At 37.6% G+C, this 18,475-nt stretch overlaps 1 protein-coding gene across 2 annotated transcripts; it reads left to right on the top strand.

The window, feature by feature from the left end:
* Positions 1-1,610: 1,610 nt before the first annotated feature.
* Positions 1,611-17,945, top strand: micall2a (mical-like 2a). Of its 2 annotated transcripts, XR_007929358.1 has the most exons (19): positions 1,611-1,966; positions 3,740-3,788; positions 5,558-5,699; positions 7,379-7,704; positions 7,886-8,016; positions 8,200-8,709; positions 9,690-9,886; positions 10,289-10,361; positions 10,766-10,926; positions 11,042-11,146; positions 11,219-11,320; positions 11,606-11,667; positions 11,757-11,880; positions 14,409-14,511; positions 15,197-15,270; positions 16,490-16,604; positions 16,738-16,784; positions 16,892-17,035; positions 17,354-17,945. XR_007929358.1 is itself a non-coding variant. In XM_051888661.1 (18 exons), the coding sequence occupies exons 1-18, from the start codon at positions 1,824-1,826 to the stop codon at positions 16,978-16,980; spliced, it is 2,553 nt and encodes an 850-aa protein (XP_051744621.1). In that variant the 5' UTR covers positions 1,612-1,823; the 3' UTR covers positions 16,981-17,945. The 2 variants fall into 2 exon arrangements, 1 of the variants encoding a protein (XP_051744621.1); XM_051888661.1 differs by having other exon boundaries at positions 1,612-1,966; positions 16,892-17,945.
* The last annotated feature ends 530 nt before the right edge of the window (positions 17,946-18,475 follow it).

Here is an 18,475-nt window from a genome sequence, read left to right on the forward strand (position 1 = left end):
TTGTTGAAGAGCCAGAAATTGCATTTGTCTTTAGGTCATTGGTTCTCTGAGCCAGTGTTGAGTAAGAGTGCCCTCCTCTGGGCAACAAGGTCCTCTTGAGTTTAAGGGCATCTTGTCTTGAGATAAGCAGGTCTGTTTGATCAGAGCAGTCATTACTCTCCTACTCCGACTATTGGAATATCGTGCATGTGAAATCTGGGAGAGGATTTAAAATGTAACAGGTAGCTCAGATTGTCACAGCTTCATCATACTCAGGTTTCTGTCTTTCTGAAGTTCGGTGTCAAGCTATAAATAATCCCATTGATTCTGCGCCCATCTACAACTTGAGATGCTCACTTGAGTCCAACTTAAAACCATCAGAGGAGGTGGATCATCTGAAATTACAGTGAAAACAATCTCTCTCTCTGCCTTAGGACAGCTGAATGGTGCTGCTATTTCTGTCCACACAAGGATTATATACATCCTGGACATCATCACAAAGACTTATAAATTGTAGATTATGCTTATTAAATAAGGTTTAGACCATTTTGAACAAAATGTGTTATATTATTGTTAAAGTAAAACAAGCTCTCTTCATCGCAGGGAGCTGAATGTTAAAGAGTTTTTGGTTTGTTTTTTTATGAGGGTTTATATATACGGCCATGCAAATGAGATGGGCAGTCTGACCTTGTTAAGAGGCCATTATAAACATTCATATTCATGCTCTAATAATCTGAATTGATTTATGCTAATGGTTGTAAACATCTTCTGCTGCCCCCTGTGGTTTCATCCTAAACACATTCCACATTGTTTACACTGCCTGTATCATAAAAATATGGGTCATTCTTGTTATGAAGTACCTCTTGGAAAAAATTAATATGTTTTTGTTGGATTTATTTAAGGAAATAGTTTTTTTTGTTTTTTTATTTTTAATAAAGAATACACCAGGCTTTCAGATATATATAGTCTGGTTGAGCTGAAGCACTGAAACTTTATTAATTATAACATTTTTTACACAGAATTATCAGGAAAAGCAAATTATAACATGAAAGGCGGTTGATCAATATATACTGCAATTCATTTTTTTAGTTGCTTAAAGGATTGAAATAAATTTCATTTTCAAAAAAATTTTTTTATAGTAGCCACAAAACTTTAAAAATATTGCCTGGGCTAATCAAAATATAATTACATAAAAAATGTAACCTCTTTGTTTTGCATAAAAACACCAAGCTTAAACTTTGTATTCATAAAATTGTTTGAAACATTTTAACTTGAATGTTTTTTTTACATATAACTTGACAGTTTTTTCATGTTAGAAGTTTGTTAAATGATTTTAAATATACCCCATTTTTTTATTTTATGACAAAAGAACAATTTCTGTCCTTTTCCACTATAGGTCTTCCTTTTGACTGCGACAGCATTACTGGAATGGCACATACATTAAGGTGGGCCTTAACTTCATCACATTCCACAAGTCTTTTTTTAAAGAACATGCTTGTCATATTAAACACATACATCAAAGACCGAAAAAGAGTCGATAAAAAGAACAAATAAAGCATTTAGCGTTTAATTATTGATGATTTGAGGCTCCTCCCCCTTAATTTCCTCTATTCCACAGGTGCCGCGCGCTGCTCTGCTGTAGTGAACAGCTCTGAGGAGATAAACGCCGGTTTCAGCTCACATCCGCTTCAACTCTCTTTCACTGTGACTTCCCGCACTTTCTCCGCAGTCATTTTCTTCAACGCTCCGTTATTTCGTCGAACAAACGACGTCTTTCATTTTCCGTCATTTAAAAGACATTATCTCCCGTGTGTTTTGGCAGTAAGTAAGGGCGTTTGGAGAGGATGGCGGCTATCAAGGCGCTTCAGCAGTGGTGTAAGATTCAGTGCGATGGATACAGAGATGTGATCATCAGCAACATGAGCACATCGTTCAGAGATGGACTGGCCTTCTGCGCTCTCATCCACAAGTTCAGACCGGACCTAATGTAAGAGTCGTTTATTTATACACGGTCGTTGATTAGGATGCAGAAGTTAACTAACTATCTGAGAGTAAGGTAACAAACAGGTATTTATGGGAATAAAATTGTGTAACTCAAAGATGTTGGTTAAATATTTGTCCAATAGCCTACCAAGAGTTTTAAAAGTAGTGTGTAATGTTTTATACTTATAGTGTGGTCTATAGCAACTATATGCAAAAAGTATTTGGACATTTACATTTGAATCCATGTCAGGTCACAATTAAGACAATGTATTTGGACACTTTCTGGAACATGTTCAAATCTGATGAGCTGCTCCTGTAGTTACTGTGAACTTGAGGAGAACTGACTTCATACATCCACTTGAGTGGCAGAAGAAAATGGCAAAGAAAAGTTAGTACACTCTAGCATCGTTTGTTTACAGGGTAAAATGAAGTGTTGATTGCCAGTTTTTAAAGGATTAGTTCACTTTCAAACGAAAATTAGCCCATGGTTTACTCACCCTCAAGCCATCCGAGGTGTATATGTTTTTCTTCTTTCGCATCTGAGCTTTATAATGGCAGTGAGCGATACCAACGAGTATGAGCTGAAGAAAGTGCTTCCAACCACATCCAAAAAACGTGTTTGTGTAAAAAATAATCCATATTTAACAAGTTATGAAGTAAAATATGTAGCTTCCGCCAGACCGCATTCAGTATCGAAGTTACGTAGAAAGTGTAAACTGGCGTCGCGTCAGTTAAGCTTTTCCCGTAAGTCGAAAAGGGAAGGCGTAGGACGTAGCATAAGCTTTTTGAACTGTGAGTTTTACACTTTCTTCGTAAGTTGAAGCGAAAGGTGGTCTGGCGGAAGCTAGATATTTTACTTCATAACTTGTTAAATTTTTTTTATTTTATTTTTTTTTTACACAAACCCATCGCTTCACTTCAGTAGACCTTTATTAACCCCCCGGAGCCGTGTGGAGCACACATTTATGATGGATGGATGTGGTTGGAAGCACTTTCTTCAGCTCATACTTGTTGGTATCACTCACTCCCATTATAAAGCTTGGATGCGTCGGGATATTTATTAATATATCTCCGATTGTGTTCATCAGAAAGAAGAAAGCCATATACACCTAGGATGGCTTGAGGGTGAGTAAAACTTGGGCTAATTTTCATTTGAAAGTGAACTAATCCCTTAAGTGTGTAGCTGAATTGTCCAAATTTCAGAGGCCACAGTATTATACTAATGGAGTTATGACAGCAGATTCATGGGTAGTTGACATCCTGCAATCTAAAAATTTTTTTAAAAGTGTTAAAGGATTTTATAATTATGCTTGCAACTTTTATGATTTTATTTAGAGAGACTACATGGAATAATATTTTAATGTAGTATGTGTATATTTCACATTTAGAGGACTATTTTAAATGAACTAGTAAAGGCAAAATTGTAACTTTAAAAAAAAAAATGGTGAAAACTGACTAGTCAAGGGACATGAGATTTATACTTCTTGTACACTCATACATTGTATTTTTTTATTATTATTATTATTTATCCATTCTGTTATTTACCATAGCCTCAATTGACCTATTGCTTATGTTAAATATAATTTAAGTTTAATATCTGCGGTGTTGTGACCTTTACAAACTGTCACAATATTCTGTTTAATTTGCAGTTTTTGTCATTACACTTTGAAACTACACCTCCTCCTTTATTTCTGTGTGCTTCAACTTAATTTAGCATTGTATTGTAACCCTTCTCCAGGTGTCTTATCTTGTGATTCATGTCCTTGTTTTCTTTCAGAAACTTTGAGTCTCTCTCCAAAGACAATGTGTATTACAACAACAACTTGGTAAGTTATTCTGTTTGGCCTTGATTATAGGAAACTACGACAGACTTGCCTGATGCAGTCAGAGTGACTCACTGCTTACACGTTTCACGGCCAATTTTTTGCTGTATCCTGTACAGATGCGTGTCTGCTACTGTCCTTTGGTTATGCGCACACTATTGAACTTTCTATTGAAAGACTTAATGTTTTTTTTTTTTTTTTTTACACATGATGGCTTGATGTTTGTAACCCAGCTTTGTGTAGTTTTCAACATTCATGCATTGTTTCTCTTATTATTGACCTGAATAATTGAGCTTGAGACCCTTTTCCCACAGCTTGTGAAATGCATGTGATCTAATTTTGCAGCATTCTCAAAAGAGACTTGTTGCTGCCGAGTAAAAGTCTGTTTATGGGTCAAGTCTTGCAGCAATAGCTTTTGGCACGATAAAGATATAGTATCTTTCAGTGAAACTTTAGAGAGTGTGTTTTTTTTTTTTTTTTTTTTTTTTTTTAAGACTTGTCTTGTGTGTACTTGAGACGATGGGAAGAATGTTGTCCTAACCATCCAATTTTACTTATCAGGGCTTAATGTATTCTTTTTTTCCACTGAGTGAGTACTACACCCTCTTGATTGATTCAAAGAAGTATTTATTCATTTGAAAGATTCCACGCTTAAAGCATTTTATCTGTCACAGGCAACTTTTAATCTTCAATTTACATGTGTATAACACTTAAGTCTGTTAGTGTATGTTTCAAATGGAAAATTTAATTTGTATTTGAGTGTAGGGACATTGTCCGACCAGGACCGATGACCTAATTATTTTTCTTCCCTGTCAGGAAGTGCTTATAAGAATGAGGTGGTGAGACGTGCCACAGCTGGGACTTTGTCATAATGATGAGCTCTTTCTCTGGTTGCTTCCTCAGAGACTGTAGATTATAGGCCACACACTCCGAGATCTGTTACAAACCCTCAGCACTTCTATAGGAAGCACAGCGCTGTAGTTTGAACCCGAGCCTTTTGGAGTCTGTCCAGTTAATGCATTATAAAAAAGGGTGACAGTCATCTACAGGGCACCTGATCCTCTCCGTCAAGATTAACTTACCTCTGTTCTACTACTGTCTTTACAAATGTTAGTTCATCTGTGAATTTAAACACCAAAGAATAGCTGTTTTGCGAATACTTCTACCAGTGTCCTTTGGTTAAACCCAGACAGTTTTTGCCTGAAATGTTTTTCATATCATTATTCCTCTCAGTGTTTTAGTACAAAAGAGAAACAGGAAGAGACAGCTGTGGCTGCATCATGAAGGATATGCCGCCTCTCCTCAGCTGTCCTGTAAAATGAGTGTGTCTAGGTCAGACCTAAACAATGCCTTGGCATCCCCCTATTCTATCCCTGTTCCCAGGCCGTGGTGCGCACAGGAAATGTGCTATTCATTATGCGCTCCCTGGCCGGGTTGTCCTGATGTGGTGCCAGATTGTACTGCTTACTGGCCTATTCTATTTTTGACAACTTTTCTTTTTGTGCCTTGTCTGTTTACAGTTAATTGGCCAAGTTCCTTTCCTCTAGAAAACTGTTTCCACAGCGTGATTATGGTGGTCTGAAACAATCATATGAGGTCATGTTGAATGAGGATGTTCAGTGGTTATAAACACAGGGAGTCTTGTGTGTGCTTGTCTTTTGTCGTTGTGGTCGTCTAATTGTTGTTTTCTTTTGTATGGATGCATCCTCCTATTATGTGGTGTTTTAAGTTGTGAACTTAATGGCTGATTTCTGTCATGTGATGTGCTCCAGGCGTTCCGTGTGGCTGAAGACCATCTGGGAATCCCGGCTCTTCTGGATGCAGAGGACATGGTGGCTTTGCCTGTCCCAGACAGACTCAGCATCCTCACATATGTCTCACAATACTATAATTACTTCCATGGCCGCTCACCAAGTAAGACTTGTTATCTATATTTTAGACTGTTCATACTTGAATACTACTAAACTGCTTGCTATAGGCCTGGGTAAAAAAATATTTTATGAACCGATATCAATTCTTAAATCTCAAGAATTGATCTTTTAGTCTATGCTGTTTTCAGTTGATGGATGAACAGAACATTGTAGTGTGCCTCCCATCACTGCTTTGTTACTTTTGATATGAAATTCTGTCTGTTATTAAGAAATTCAAACAATGATTACCGTTGTCGCTCTTTAATGTGGTGTGACCTAAAACGCTGGTTCAAATCCTACCGAGTGGTGCAAGTAAAACCGGAGGGGGTTAATTGGTGCCGTGACCCTGATGGGAGTGAGGTTTAGGGGGGTGAGTTTAACAGAAGTGTAACCTCAGATGTGCACTAGCAACTGATGCTAGAGGCTGTGGTCTTTAGCATCCTTGTTAGCTTGCCTGCCTCCCATGCCAGCAATGCTGGTTTGAATCCTGCTTGGAGCAGTGCAAGTAGAAACGGAGGGGTTACGTATACATAGTCACAAGATAAAAGTGGCGCTCAATAATCTCTAAATATTTATTAACTGTGTAAATGTTTTAGCTTGACTCATAACTTGATCCAACTGCCCATAGTTAAGTTATTGCATTTGTGGGATACAGTATTCCTCTTAGGCTAATCTGGATATATTTGAAAATGCATGTTTTGTCCTGTCTACGCTAACACATTGTCTACACCAGACGCGACTTTTGTCGCAATGTGCCGCAACAGCTAAAAGCTGTCTAAACTGAATGTGACAAACCGACCATTGCAAAGCACTTGGACTACATCAGAAACAGAATGGGGAATCCGTTTACTGTCGGGAATTTGTCGTGTCGGCGTGCCGCATCCAGTGTAGATGTTATCACTGATTACTTATAATGGGTTCTATTGTCTTTTGACGCGTCGCGCCGCTCGCATCCGGTGTAGACATGGTTTAAGACAGTGATCTTGTCCTAAGAAAAAAGTTGTGGATAAATTTGAAAACGCTGCGGTGTAGTTTGGAGGTACTTGAAAATGAGGCATGTTTAGTTGTGATGCGTCTTATTTATACTGTTGTGTGCCAGCTATGCGCTATTAACTTTCACAGTGTTTCCTACGATAAATGTTACTTTGTACAATCTTCATATTTACATTCTTACAAAGATGACAGAAAACTTACTTTCAGTTGCTGTCCTGTGTCAAAACATAAAGACAGTTGTTTTAGTCCATACATGCAATGGTTACGATCTGGAAGCACCAGTAAGTGTTCAGATATCTTGCTAATAAAATAATTGTGCGAGAAGAATAGTGTGAGGGCTTTGTCTCTTTTGTCTTTATCATCTCACTGAGCTTCTATTACTATTATGCATACGCGGTAAGATTGTTTTCCGACGTTTAGTGTGGGTGAGAAACTTTTAGAAAGCACTTGCACACTAATGCAGATGGAGTGTTTTGAAAAGAGAACGCGGTTTTCAAATGTATCTGGATTAATGTAAATGTAGGCTTAGTGTGTTCTGCCGTATACGGCCCATTTTGTCTGCATTCCATGCATACAAAAAGTTTACATAATGTGCATGATATTCTGCAGAAGTAATGGAAGTGTGATTTTTAATTTTTCTAATGTATTCATATTTCTAAGACTTTCTTCTCAATGGTCTCTTATTTTCAGTCGGGGGAGTTGGAGGTATCAAGCGGCATGCTGAAGACTCAAAGGAGGTGCCATCAGAGAAGAAAAATCTGCCTGTGGTTGCCAAAAACCTCAATCTCAAAACAAATACAGAGAACCGTCCTCCTCAAACTGAAATGCCAAAAACTATCAGAGACAACCGTACTCCATCTCTTAACATCCAGAAAAGTGCTCCAGAGAAGCACGTTTTAGCTACTCCAGCTCGGCAGACTGGCACAGACTGGCAGAAATCTCCAGGGGCGAAATGTGTGCAGGCATCCGTCACTCCACTCAGAGCGAGATCTCCACAACCACACAGAGATGCTGAGGTGTCAACTTTGCTTTCCCTTGATTATTCAACATCCAAATGACTGGTCTTTCAGAGCTAGTTATAAAAGGATGAGTTTAGAATGATTCAGTCATGATTTAGAAAATTGATTTTTCTTGGAGTGAGAAGCCTTTTTTTTTTTTTTTTTCTTTTAAAATCTGTTTTCATCTAATCTTTTATAGAAGACTGTCTTGGTGGAGAGCTCAAATAAAACTGGCACATTGAAGAGTGAATGTGCAGTATGTGGAGATCATGTACATTTGGTCCAGAGACACCTGGTAGATGGGAAGCTCTACCACCGGAACTGTTTTAAGTGAGTTTTTACTGGTGGTTCTTGGAAAGTATTGCTCATAATTATTGCAGTTTGGCATGTAACTCATCTTGCACTGTTTAGTTATATTATTGCAGTGGACGATTGCAATTTAACACAATTGTAAAGTACCGTAACTTTTTAAAAAACATTTTTTTAAAAAATTAATTTCTCTTTCTTTAACAGGTGTAGTGTATGCTATGGCACTCTGAAATCTGGGGCGTATAAACTGGGAGGGGACACTGGCTCACTGGTCTGCACTATTCACCAACATGCCCAAAACAGCTTCAAGCCTACTGTTAAGCCTTTTAAGAGCAGTGGATTTACGCTTGCTGATTTGGTACCCAAATCTGACCGTGGAGATCAGCCATCTGCACAACGCTACACCTCTGTATTATCTACACCCATCAAGGCTGTGCCCAAACCAGCGGAGCTCAGTCCCGCTCCACACTCATGGACGGCCTCTGCTCAGAGGACTCAGGCAGCCAGACAGAAGTTCTTTCAGTCCTGTGGCCCAGCAGCAGAGCATCGGCCCGCCACAAGACCGCAGTCAGGCCCCTCAGAGTCCTTCACCAATCAGAACACCAGTCTGAAGATGGAGAAAGACAGAACCTGTGCACTGACAAATGGAAAACTACTTGAAGGAAACACAAACAACAACAATGCGCTTAATTCTGATCCAGGAGCACACCGGCAGTGAGTGACTAACTAATGATTATTGTTATGGTTTACAGTATTATTGATCAGTGATCAACAGTTTCTCAGGTGAAAAGTTACCAATTTGGCTTTCAGACCAGAAGTTGTTAACCCCTACATAATCTTTAAAGTCTAGGTAGGTTGTCACTGTTTACAAATCCTGGGTTCGTAAGTTAATCCTTGGTATTTTGGTTTCATAATTTCCCACACCCTGTGTTAATGTTCTAATTTGCATATTTACAAGGTTAATAACACTGATTTAATAACATTGATTTGGCAACTACAACACTCAATAGTGCATGTTGTTGTTTTTTAAAGAGGTTCTAGACGCCTTTAGAAATTACAAGTGTAAAACTTAAGCTTTCACCTGGCTTTAAAAAAGACATTAAACCTACTGTAAAAATCTTTAATGAATGTTTGGGGAAAACTGAGATCATATGTTTTGAGTAGGCAAGTAATTGCTATTCTACAGTTTACTGCCATTCAAAAGTGTTTTTTGAACACTTTTCAATGCCCAATTTAATTAAAAGTTAAATGGTAATATTTTGAAATCAAGATTTAAAGTAACTTTTTCTATTTTAATATTTAAGATATTTATTCCTGTGTCAAAGCTGAATTTGAATTTTAAGCATCATTACTTCAGAACATACAGTCTTCATTGTCACATGATCCTTCAGAAGTCATTCTAATATGATGATTTGCTGCTCAAGAAACATTTCTTAATGTGTTGTGCTGCTTTAATATTTTGTGGAAACTATGGTAAGTTTACTAAAACAGCTTTTTTTTGTGACAGGAAAGACTTTTACATTACTTTAATATGTCCTTGCGGAATAAAAATGAATTAAAAAAAAAAACAAAAAAAAACATACTGAACCCAAACTTTGAATGGTATTATACATCAGTGTAGCTGGCTCATCTATCATGCGTATGATCATGGTGTAAATGCTGAATGTAAGTGACATCGATACCATCTCTCACAGGCTAAAAATCAGATGCTCTTCTGCTGAGGTCTCTAGCAGGAGGCAAGAGTTACACGGACGAGATGCAACAGGAAGAGCCACTCCATCCAGCCCTGCTATCAGCAGTAGCAGCATGAACACCAAAGAATCCCTCTACCTCAGTGCCATCAGCAAGGAGCGCAGCAGACCTCCATCCCTGCTGCTTTCTACTGCCAAAGGTGCTGTTCGCTCACAGATGACCTTTGCTTGTATGGATTGTGGTCTTTTAAAATGGTTTCTAAAGGTCGCGTAAGAAATATTACCATAAACATACGTAATAAGCAGGAGATGAGAATATAGGCAGGAAAGCGGTTAAATTAAGCCATGGGCTAGCATCCATTGTTTTGTTGTGTGTGTGTGTGTGTGTGTGGTTTTTTTTTTTTTTTTTTTTTTTCTTTCTCTTCCCTGCCCCCACGTAGTCCACAAGAGTAAGATTGAATCTCCAGACTGATTTCTGCCCTGTAGTATTTTAATCCTTTCTGTTTGACAGCATGGCTTCGAATGGCATAGTTTGATATTGTGCGACTTGTGCCTTTTTGTTTTTCCATAATTTTCCTCCCTTCTCTCGGCTTCAACCACAGATGTTCAGAGCTGCGACGCCCCGACTGACTGGAGATCAAAGCCAAAGGCAGCTCCAAATGGACCAAGACTAAAGTAAGTTCGATCAGCCTAGTTATCCCTAATGCTTTCTAATCCACACGAGGGGAAGCAGGCAAATTCACTCGGGTGTGAGCTGCAATGACACTTCAGAGCTGGAGTACTGACAGTGGGGCCTTTCATGTATCCATCCTCTAGCCGGCGGATGCCTCCTGCCTCCCCCATAGTGTTTGACTGCCTCCGAGCGCATCCGCTCACTCTATCCCCAATCCTCAGCAGTCCCAAGGAGTGCTGCGCCTAAACCAGCCCCTCTGAAACGCTATGCTCTTACTTTGAGTTCCTCTGATTTATTCTTTTAGTTTGTTTGCGTCTACTGTATCTAAGGTGAGCATCTGCTTATGCTGGTTTAAAATGATTTGAGTCTTAGTCCTGTTGTATTGAAGTTATTTTGCTTTTTGTAGATCTCATGATAATGCCAAGGATGTCCCGATGACTTGTGAAAAAAATGAGAGTGACCCTTGTTTAAAGGTGCAAGATGCTTCAACCTCCTCTATATCCAACATCTCTCACTGCTCCAGTGTTGCCCAGAAAACTGAAAGGGAACAACAGCAAGGTACCTTGGGTAAGGCAGTCACTTTGCCTCAAACAGCAAATGTCAAATACCAAATGATGCCCTCAAATACCAAATGATGTACCTTGAACACTGCATAATGTTTACCACTTTATTTCCCTCTCAGTTCAAAATGGAGCATGTACACCACCAGATACATGTGTACATTCTGCCCCTATCCAGCCATTCAGTCCTGTTGTCTCATGTTTGGGAGAGACCTGCCATGGGCAAGGTAAGTCCAGGCCACATCAGCTGCAGCGTAAGATTTGAGTTCATGATGATCATACTTTTCTTCTGTCCACAGGTTCAAAACCTGACTGTTCCTTGTCCTCATGTATCTTGCCCTCTCAGTCCTGTCACAAACCTTCATCTCCAAAACAACCTCGCCGCAGGTCGGCGACATCCAGTAAGCACTTTCTGAACTTAATGTAACAATTATTTTTATTATTAAACCTTAAAGGATTAGTTCACATGATGAAATTGATTGTCTTATTGTAGTTAATGAATCACCATCTTGTATAGAAAAGAGAAGCATGGTTGTTCTAAGCTCTGTTTGTTGTTGAACTTGACATTTCTTTTGAGCTATTTGTTTAAAAGAACTTGCAGTAATTCATGCATTTTCTTCAGCTTTCCATATACATTAAAAACAGTTGTCGTTTTTTTTTTTTTTTTTTTTTTTTTTTAATTGTAGGTTATGACAATGGAAATATCTCATCTAAAAATGGTTTACTATGTGAAACGAGGTCACCTACTGTAAGTCTTTGTAAATGTTGAATACTGTCCTTTGCCAAACTATCAAATATCTCATCACCATGGTTTAATTATATTATGTGTCTTTTCAGATAAAGCCTTGCCACATCACACCAGACCAGATCTCAAAAGAGCTCCAGGACATTGAGAACACTCTGAATGATTTGGAGAATGAAGGGGTGGAGTTGGAGTGGAGACTTCGCATTTATGAAGAAGGTTTGAGATTAGATTAGTAGTTCATGTAATGGTAGCGTTCCTCATTTCTTGAAGTTTGAAGTAAAATTTGAAGGTCCTGAGCAGTGTTGGGGGTCGGGCTGGGTGATATGGCAAAAAAATAAAATCTCTTTAACAATCTGGTTAAAAAAAAAAAAGTTCCAAGTGCACCACACATGAAGTGATCAACATGGTGTAAATGTAAAACAATTTGTTAAATATCTTTGCAGAAATATGCCTGAAATATGAAGGCAAATGTTGTACAAACTTAAACACATCCTATATACTCAGAAATAATATAAAATAAGAAAATGCTAAATATTTCTTAGCCAAAAAGTAATGGTAATAAATAACACAAGTAATTAACAGCAAATGCTTTGTAAAAACAGAAAACAGCAGCTTTCAGCCTGTCACCATCATGCAAACATGAAATATCAAACAGGTTTACAGGTTTTTGCATTCCATTGCGCTATTTGTCCTATTGATTTTATGTTTGGCGGACATGTTTAAGTGTTGCACTTGTGTCTCGCGTCTTTTGCAGTGTCTCACCCATGAAACGGCATTCTAAAAACACGGCACTCGTGTTTAATAACTTTGCCTTTTTTCTCATTCCACTGCCTGCGTCTCATTTCTGAATGAACAGCCGCTTAAGAATAGTGATGTGTTCTACGTTTATAGAGCGTCACACGAGAGTGGTTAATCAGGCGCGCCGGCGCCATCATGTGTTCGGATCATTTTCTTCTAATACGGTTATCATTGCTGTATTGTCAACATGTCCAATTGTAACGCTTGCTAACATTTTTATTCAAAATTGTGATTTCTCGGTTTAAAAAATAATAAAATCGAGGCAAAACATTCAAATCGAAAAAAAAAACGGAAGAATCGCCCAGCCCTAGTTGGGGGTAACGCATTACAAGTATCTTGAGTTATGTAATCAATTACTTTTTTTTTCAAGTAACTAGTAAAGTAACATTACTTTTAAATTTGCAACAAAATATCTGAGTTACTTTTTCAAATAAGTAACACAAGACTGTGTTGTGTGCACTGTGTAAACATGATGGTTATTGTAGTTCTGAGCAGGCATTTACTCATCTCACTTGCACAAAAAGAGTCAGTATTCCTCAAAATGAATAAACTGTGAAATGCAAACTATTACTGTATAGAATATTGCACAAACCTGCAATTAAATATCAAATTAAACAAATATACTTTATGTATTTAATCTTATTTTATTAACCAAGGTCTTTGCTGCTGACCTTCAATGATCCAATTCAACCATACTATTAAGCAAAAATGACTTTAAACATCACATTTGTTTTACTTTTTAAAATTTTTATTGCTAAAGTAAGAGTGTTGAACTTTCTTCTCATGCACCCTATTCTTCTACAATCCATAATGGCAGCACAGCTGAAAGTCTTGTTTGTTTGAGCTGGGCCCTCTACTGTACAGGTGTGAATTTGCATTTCCTTAAGCCTGATTCTTATTTCATTTTTGGTGTGAAAGGGTCTTTACATTTGCCCAAAAAAAAAAAAAATAAATAAATAAATAAATAATTTTTTTTTTTTTTTTTTTTTTTTTTTTTTTTATAAATATTAAAAACAAGCACAGATCAGGTGAGGAAAAAGTAATGCAAAGTAATGTTAATGCATTACCATAAAAAGTAATTAAGTATAAGTAATGCAATATTGTAATGCATTAACTTTCCCCAACACTGGTCCTGAGTTCTTTCAAGGTTGTTTAGGACAAGATAAGCTCTTTTGGATATCAGATGTTCCTTTTGGTGCTATTCAAGACTGATCATTCGATGTGTTTTAGATGGCATGTAGCAGCACCGTGTATGTGGTTCATTGAGTTCTGTGAGACGCGCACTCATTCCAAACCTGTTAGCTGAGCCCATCCACCTGGGAGTCGGAATTCCAGTGTAGCCTTTAGGGGAAGGCTGTGGCCAATAAAGGGCTCTCGATTCCAGCAGCCAGGGCCAAATGAGGCGAGGCGCAGGGGAAGCTCCCTCTTCTCCTGTGGGATGCTGGGATGAAAATGGAGAAGAGGCGGTGGGCTGCAATGAGAGGCTGCTAGCTGTATGGGGCAAAGGGCACTTGATTGGCTCTTTTCAAGGTCACCATGGCACAGTAATATCATCTCCAGTCACCTGTCCTGCTGCTAGCAGCCAGTGGGATTTCGTAGAACCTGACTGCCTCTCGGTCCCACCAAGGCCAAAACCACCACTTGATGAAATTAAGTTTGTGTGTGTGCGCGTATGATTGTACTTGTGTTTTTTTTTTTTTTTTTTTTGTACCACCTCAAGGCAATGTCAATGGAAAACATGCTTTTTAGATCGTATTACAGTGCTCTATTAGGAGACAAATAGAATTCAATCATAGCTCAAATAGAAGTTGAAAGTGAGTATTTGGAGATGCCTGTCTCCAGAGCACTTTAAATTGTGGCTCGAGGTGGAGTGTCTCTTATGTGTTTGGATGTGAACGGTGCAGTTAGGACCCTGGTGTCCTTGGTGACTTTGAACTGTTTTACAGAGGGTCATGGGGACCTTCTGATGGATCCCTTGATGGTGGAATGGTTTAACCTGATTCGGAAAAAACAAAGCTACATACGCAGGGAGTCAGAGTTGATGTACATGTAAGTGATCCCTTTTAATGTTTTCACCAACTTTTTCGTCTAGCAGTCTTATTTTTGGATGAAAACGTTTTCAAAATAGTTAAAGGTTTAGTTCACCCAGAAATGAAATTTGTCATTAATTACTCCCCCTCATGTCATCCCAAACCTATACAGTAAGACCTTCGTTCATCTTCGGAAGACAAATTAAGAATTATTATTTTTTTTTTTTTTGATAAAATCTGAGGGTATCTGAACCACACAGGCAGCAACGTCATTGCACCTTTTGATGTCCAGAAAGGTAGTAAAAACATCGTTAAAATGGTCAACGTGACTACAGTGGTTAAACCTTAATGTTATGAAGCGATAAGAATACTTTTTGTGCACAAAAACAAAAATGACTAATGATTTGAACTGTTGTCATACATAGTTGACGTAGTGAATGCACTGCAGGCTTGTGCGTTTACATCCGAACGCAGACTCATAACCTTTATGATATAAGGATTAGGTTATTATTGTTATAACAAAGGTCTTACGGGTTTGGGACAACATGAGGGTGAGTACTTAATGACAGAAATTTCATTTTTGGGTGAACTAACCCTTTAATATTGACTAATAAACAAAATAATGGAGAAAAACAGCTAGTTTGTCTGCTTGCTGTCTAATTTGGTCCTTACAGATCTCAATCTTTCTTTTCTTTTTTTTTTAGAGCAAGAACACAGGATCTGGAGGAGCAGCAGCCGGGAGTAGAAGGAGAGCTCAGGAGATTAATCAATAAACCAGGTAAAAATGAAGCAGGGTAACTAGTGCAAAGTGCTGTAAATATTACTCGCCAACTTTTTTTGTCATTAGCAATAGACAAGTGATTTAGGGGGAGTGAACAAAGTCAATAAAATGAAATGGTTTAATCGTGTTAAGAACCTTCAAATGATCATGTTGGATTAATGTAAAACTGGAAATCTTTCATTTTGCACTGTAAAAAATAAAAGTTGTGTGAACTTAAAAAATAAAGCAACTAGCAGCAAAGCATTTGAATTTTCTCAACTTCAGTAGTTGTGCCAACTAATTTTTGAAAATTCTCCCAAATTAAGTTAAATCAACCCTCCCCTGCAAGTCAAGTACATTAAGACCTTAACACTGTGAAATTATTTCATTGGAATCCACTAAAAATGTCTTAATATAAAACTATATGTAAAATTGAAATTGTATGACACTTGTCTCAATCAGTGCAAAGGGACTTATATTGCACTTATATTACAGTACATTTACAAATTAATAACTATTTTTATTTATAAAAAAAAAAATTTTCTACCATATTATTTTAAGACACTGAAGCATTAACAGTTTGATCTGCACTAAACTTTCATAAATTACAATGAGCTTTTTAATTTTGCTTTGAGAGGTATATCTTCACTCTTTGGTTGCTATGGTAAGTCTGTATTTAGAAATTTAGCACCAATTATAAATGAAGCTTATTCATAGATCTCTTGTGACACATGGAGGCATTTCTCAGACATGTCTGCTGCTTCAAATCATATCAGTAATGATTTTAATAATTATGCATTATGATTTTAACTGGATTTGAAAAGTGATACAAAATGAAATCAACATGTCAACTATTCTAGTCTTTAAAAAGGGTAATGTAATATAGCAGTACTAGTTTAATCTGCTTGGTCTCTTTTTGCATGTTTTACAAGACCTGAGGAGAAGCCATAACATGTGTTTGTGGTTCAGGTATTCCCTACATTGTGGCCTACATTTCCCCTACATATTTTTATATTTTTTTTTTTTTCTCCCTTTTTCCTGGTCCTCGTGAGAAAAACGGTTTATAAATCCTACTAAATGTTTTTTGAAAATGTAAAAATGCAGAAGGTTTTCTGTGATTGGTAGGTTTAGGGGATAGAATATATAGTTTGTACAGTATAAAAATCATTGTCTATGGAGGGTTCCCATAAAACATGGAAACCCAACTTGTGTGTGTGTGTGTGTGTGTGTCTGTTAGAACACCTCAAGACTCTGGAAGAGAAGAAGCGGGAAACTGAGCTGTTGAACAGACTGATGAAGATTGTGAATGACAGGAACGCCATTGTTGAGGGGCTGGAGGAAGACAGGTTAAGGTAAGTCCTGAAGAAACCACACCAGATATCACTCTGCTTATGAAATGTAAGTGAAGATTTAACAAGTTTGTTTGCAAGTTTTTAAATGTGGTTAATGTAGTTCTACCAAGTAAATGTAATCTTACATTTCAAGGGAGGAGGAGGAAGATCAACAGTTGAATGAAATGATGCAAAGACTGGGTGAGAACTTTTGCGCTTTTTTTTTTTTTTTTTTCTTTTTTCTTGTAAGATTTACTATGGCCTTGAACATTAATATGAAAACATGCTTTGTTTCTGTCTGTATGCAGGTCTTCAGAAGTTTAAAAACAAACGCAAGTCGTCCTTCTCAAAGTTATTTCGACGGAGAAGTAAAAGCCTCAATGGGAGAGTGAAGTGATCCAGATTTTCTGCTGTAGCCTGGTGAAGATTTGCCTAAGAAAGTTTAAAACAAGGTGGGACTAGAATCACAACTCTGTCAGGCAGCTCAGTGAGATAGTTTGAGTTCCTTGAGCAAAATGTTTCTTTAATAACACTCCCCCCCCCCCCCCCCCCCCCCCAATTATTCTAGTCATGTTCTGATAGTTTTCACTTATGATTTAGCTAATACTAGTTCTATTCTATTTACTGTAAGTGTTTAACATTTCTGGTCCTATGTTTATTTTTGCCTTCGCTTTAAATGTGTGGGCTAGTTTAAATAATTGTTCAAAATATACATTTATTTTCCTTTTTTTTTTTTTTTTTTTTTTTCTTCCACCCCCTCACTTGTTCAGACATAAACGGTAACTTATATTAGCAGATAAACAGATGTCCAAGATTGGCTGAAGCATGCTACTTGACTGTGATCCAAGAATCTGTTGAGCATCTTAATTTAACCCTAACCTCCCCAAAAAAAGAAAAGTTGAACTGTGCGCTGCTTGTTAAAGAGTCGTTCATGATGCAGTGTGTGCAGTGAACTGAAGGGGGCACTATGAGCTCACATGCATTTGTATCAGAGTTTTCCAGTTTCTTATTTTATATTCCTGAGAATGCTAAATCAAGCTGGAGATTAGACCGCAGAGGAGCTTGTGTGCTGGAGAGGCGCGGATTATTGGTTTTATTCTCTTTTTAAGTCCTCTAACCTAGTTCAATTAAAACTGTACCTCATTTAACTTATCTAAGAAACATAGTCTGTCCAAAGATGTCTTTTACATGGTGTTTAAATATAAGTATTTGACTTAAGTGTTTGGAAAAACCCACAGAAGGAATGTTTTAAGAAGTTTTTTTTAAAGTTCTCTTGAGAGATGCTTACAAATGAATGTGCTTATTTATTGTATATTTGACTTTTAAAATGAGTTATCCAATAAATCTTAATGAAGTTTCTTATTGTATTGCACCTAAAACAATTTTTAGAGCTTTATTTTTTTTATTGAAAAACTAAGTTTTATGTCTTCATGCTCACAATCTCTGAATTTCAGATATGTGAATTGTGAGGCCCAAAAACGTTAAATGGAAAAACCCATCCATGCAGACATGGTCAGAAGTACACAATAACCAAAATGCCCGGTTTATCCCAAACTTCCAGTCGGTTCCCTTCTCCGAAAATTAAAATGACACCACGCTTGCTGCAGCAACCATAATTGTTGTTCCTATCATTGCTCGTGCTGTAAAACGGCCGTTTATACAGCCATCATTTAATATGGGTTTTAGTAAAATGCATTAAGATAATTTACTCACATTTAATATCATGCCACTGCTTACAGGCCATCCATCCCCAATTTAAGATGCATGAAATTGTGATCATGAACTTGGAACACCATCTCTCTCTAGCTGAGAGGAGCCGAGGAGGATATTGGTGCAGAACGCCACGCGTGATGCGGGTGACAGTCGAGACTGAATACGTGTGATATTAGAGT

This window comes from Ctenopharyngodon idella, chromosome 3 (genome assembly GCF_019924925.1).
Source record: "Ctenopharyngodon idella isolate HZGC_01 chromosome 3, HZGC01, whole genome shotgun sequence".
In the NCBI taxonomy this organism is placed as follows: domain Eukaryota; kingdom Metazoa; phylum Chordata; class Actinopteri; order Cypriniformes; family Xenocyprididae; genus Ctenopharyngodon; species Ctenopharyngodon idella.

Bases quoted from the DNA above. Each gene is read 5' to 3' on its own strand.
- micall2a (XM_051888661.1), top strand. From the start codon at position 1,824: ATGGCGGCTATCAAGGCGCTTCAGCAGTGGTGTAAGATTCAGTGCGAT. The intron at 11,147-11,218 runs GTAAGTCCAGGC...TTCTGTCCACAG, and splicing joins AGAGACCTGCCATGGGCAAG to GTTCAAAACCTGACTGTTCC. The intron at 11,668-11,756 runs GTAAGTCTTTGT...GTGTCTTTTCAG, and splicing joins GTGAAACGAGGTCACCTACT to ATAAAGCCTTGCCACATCAC.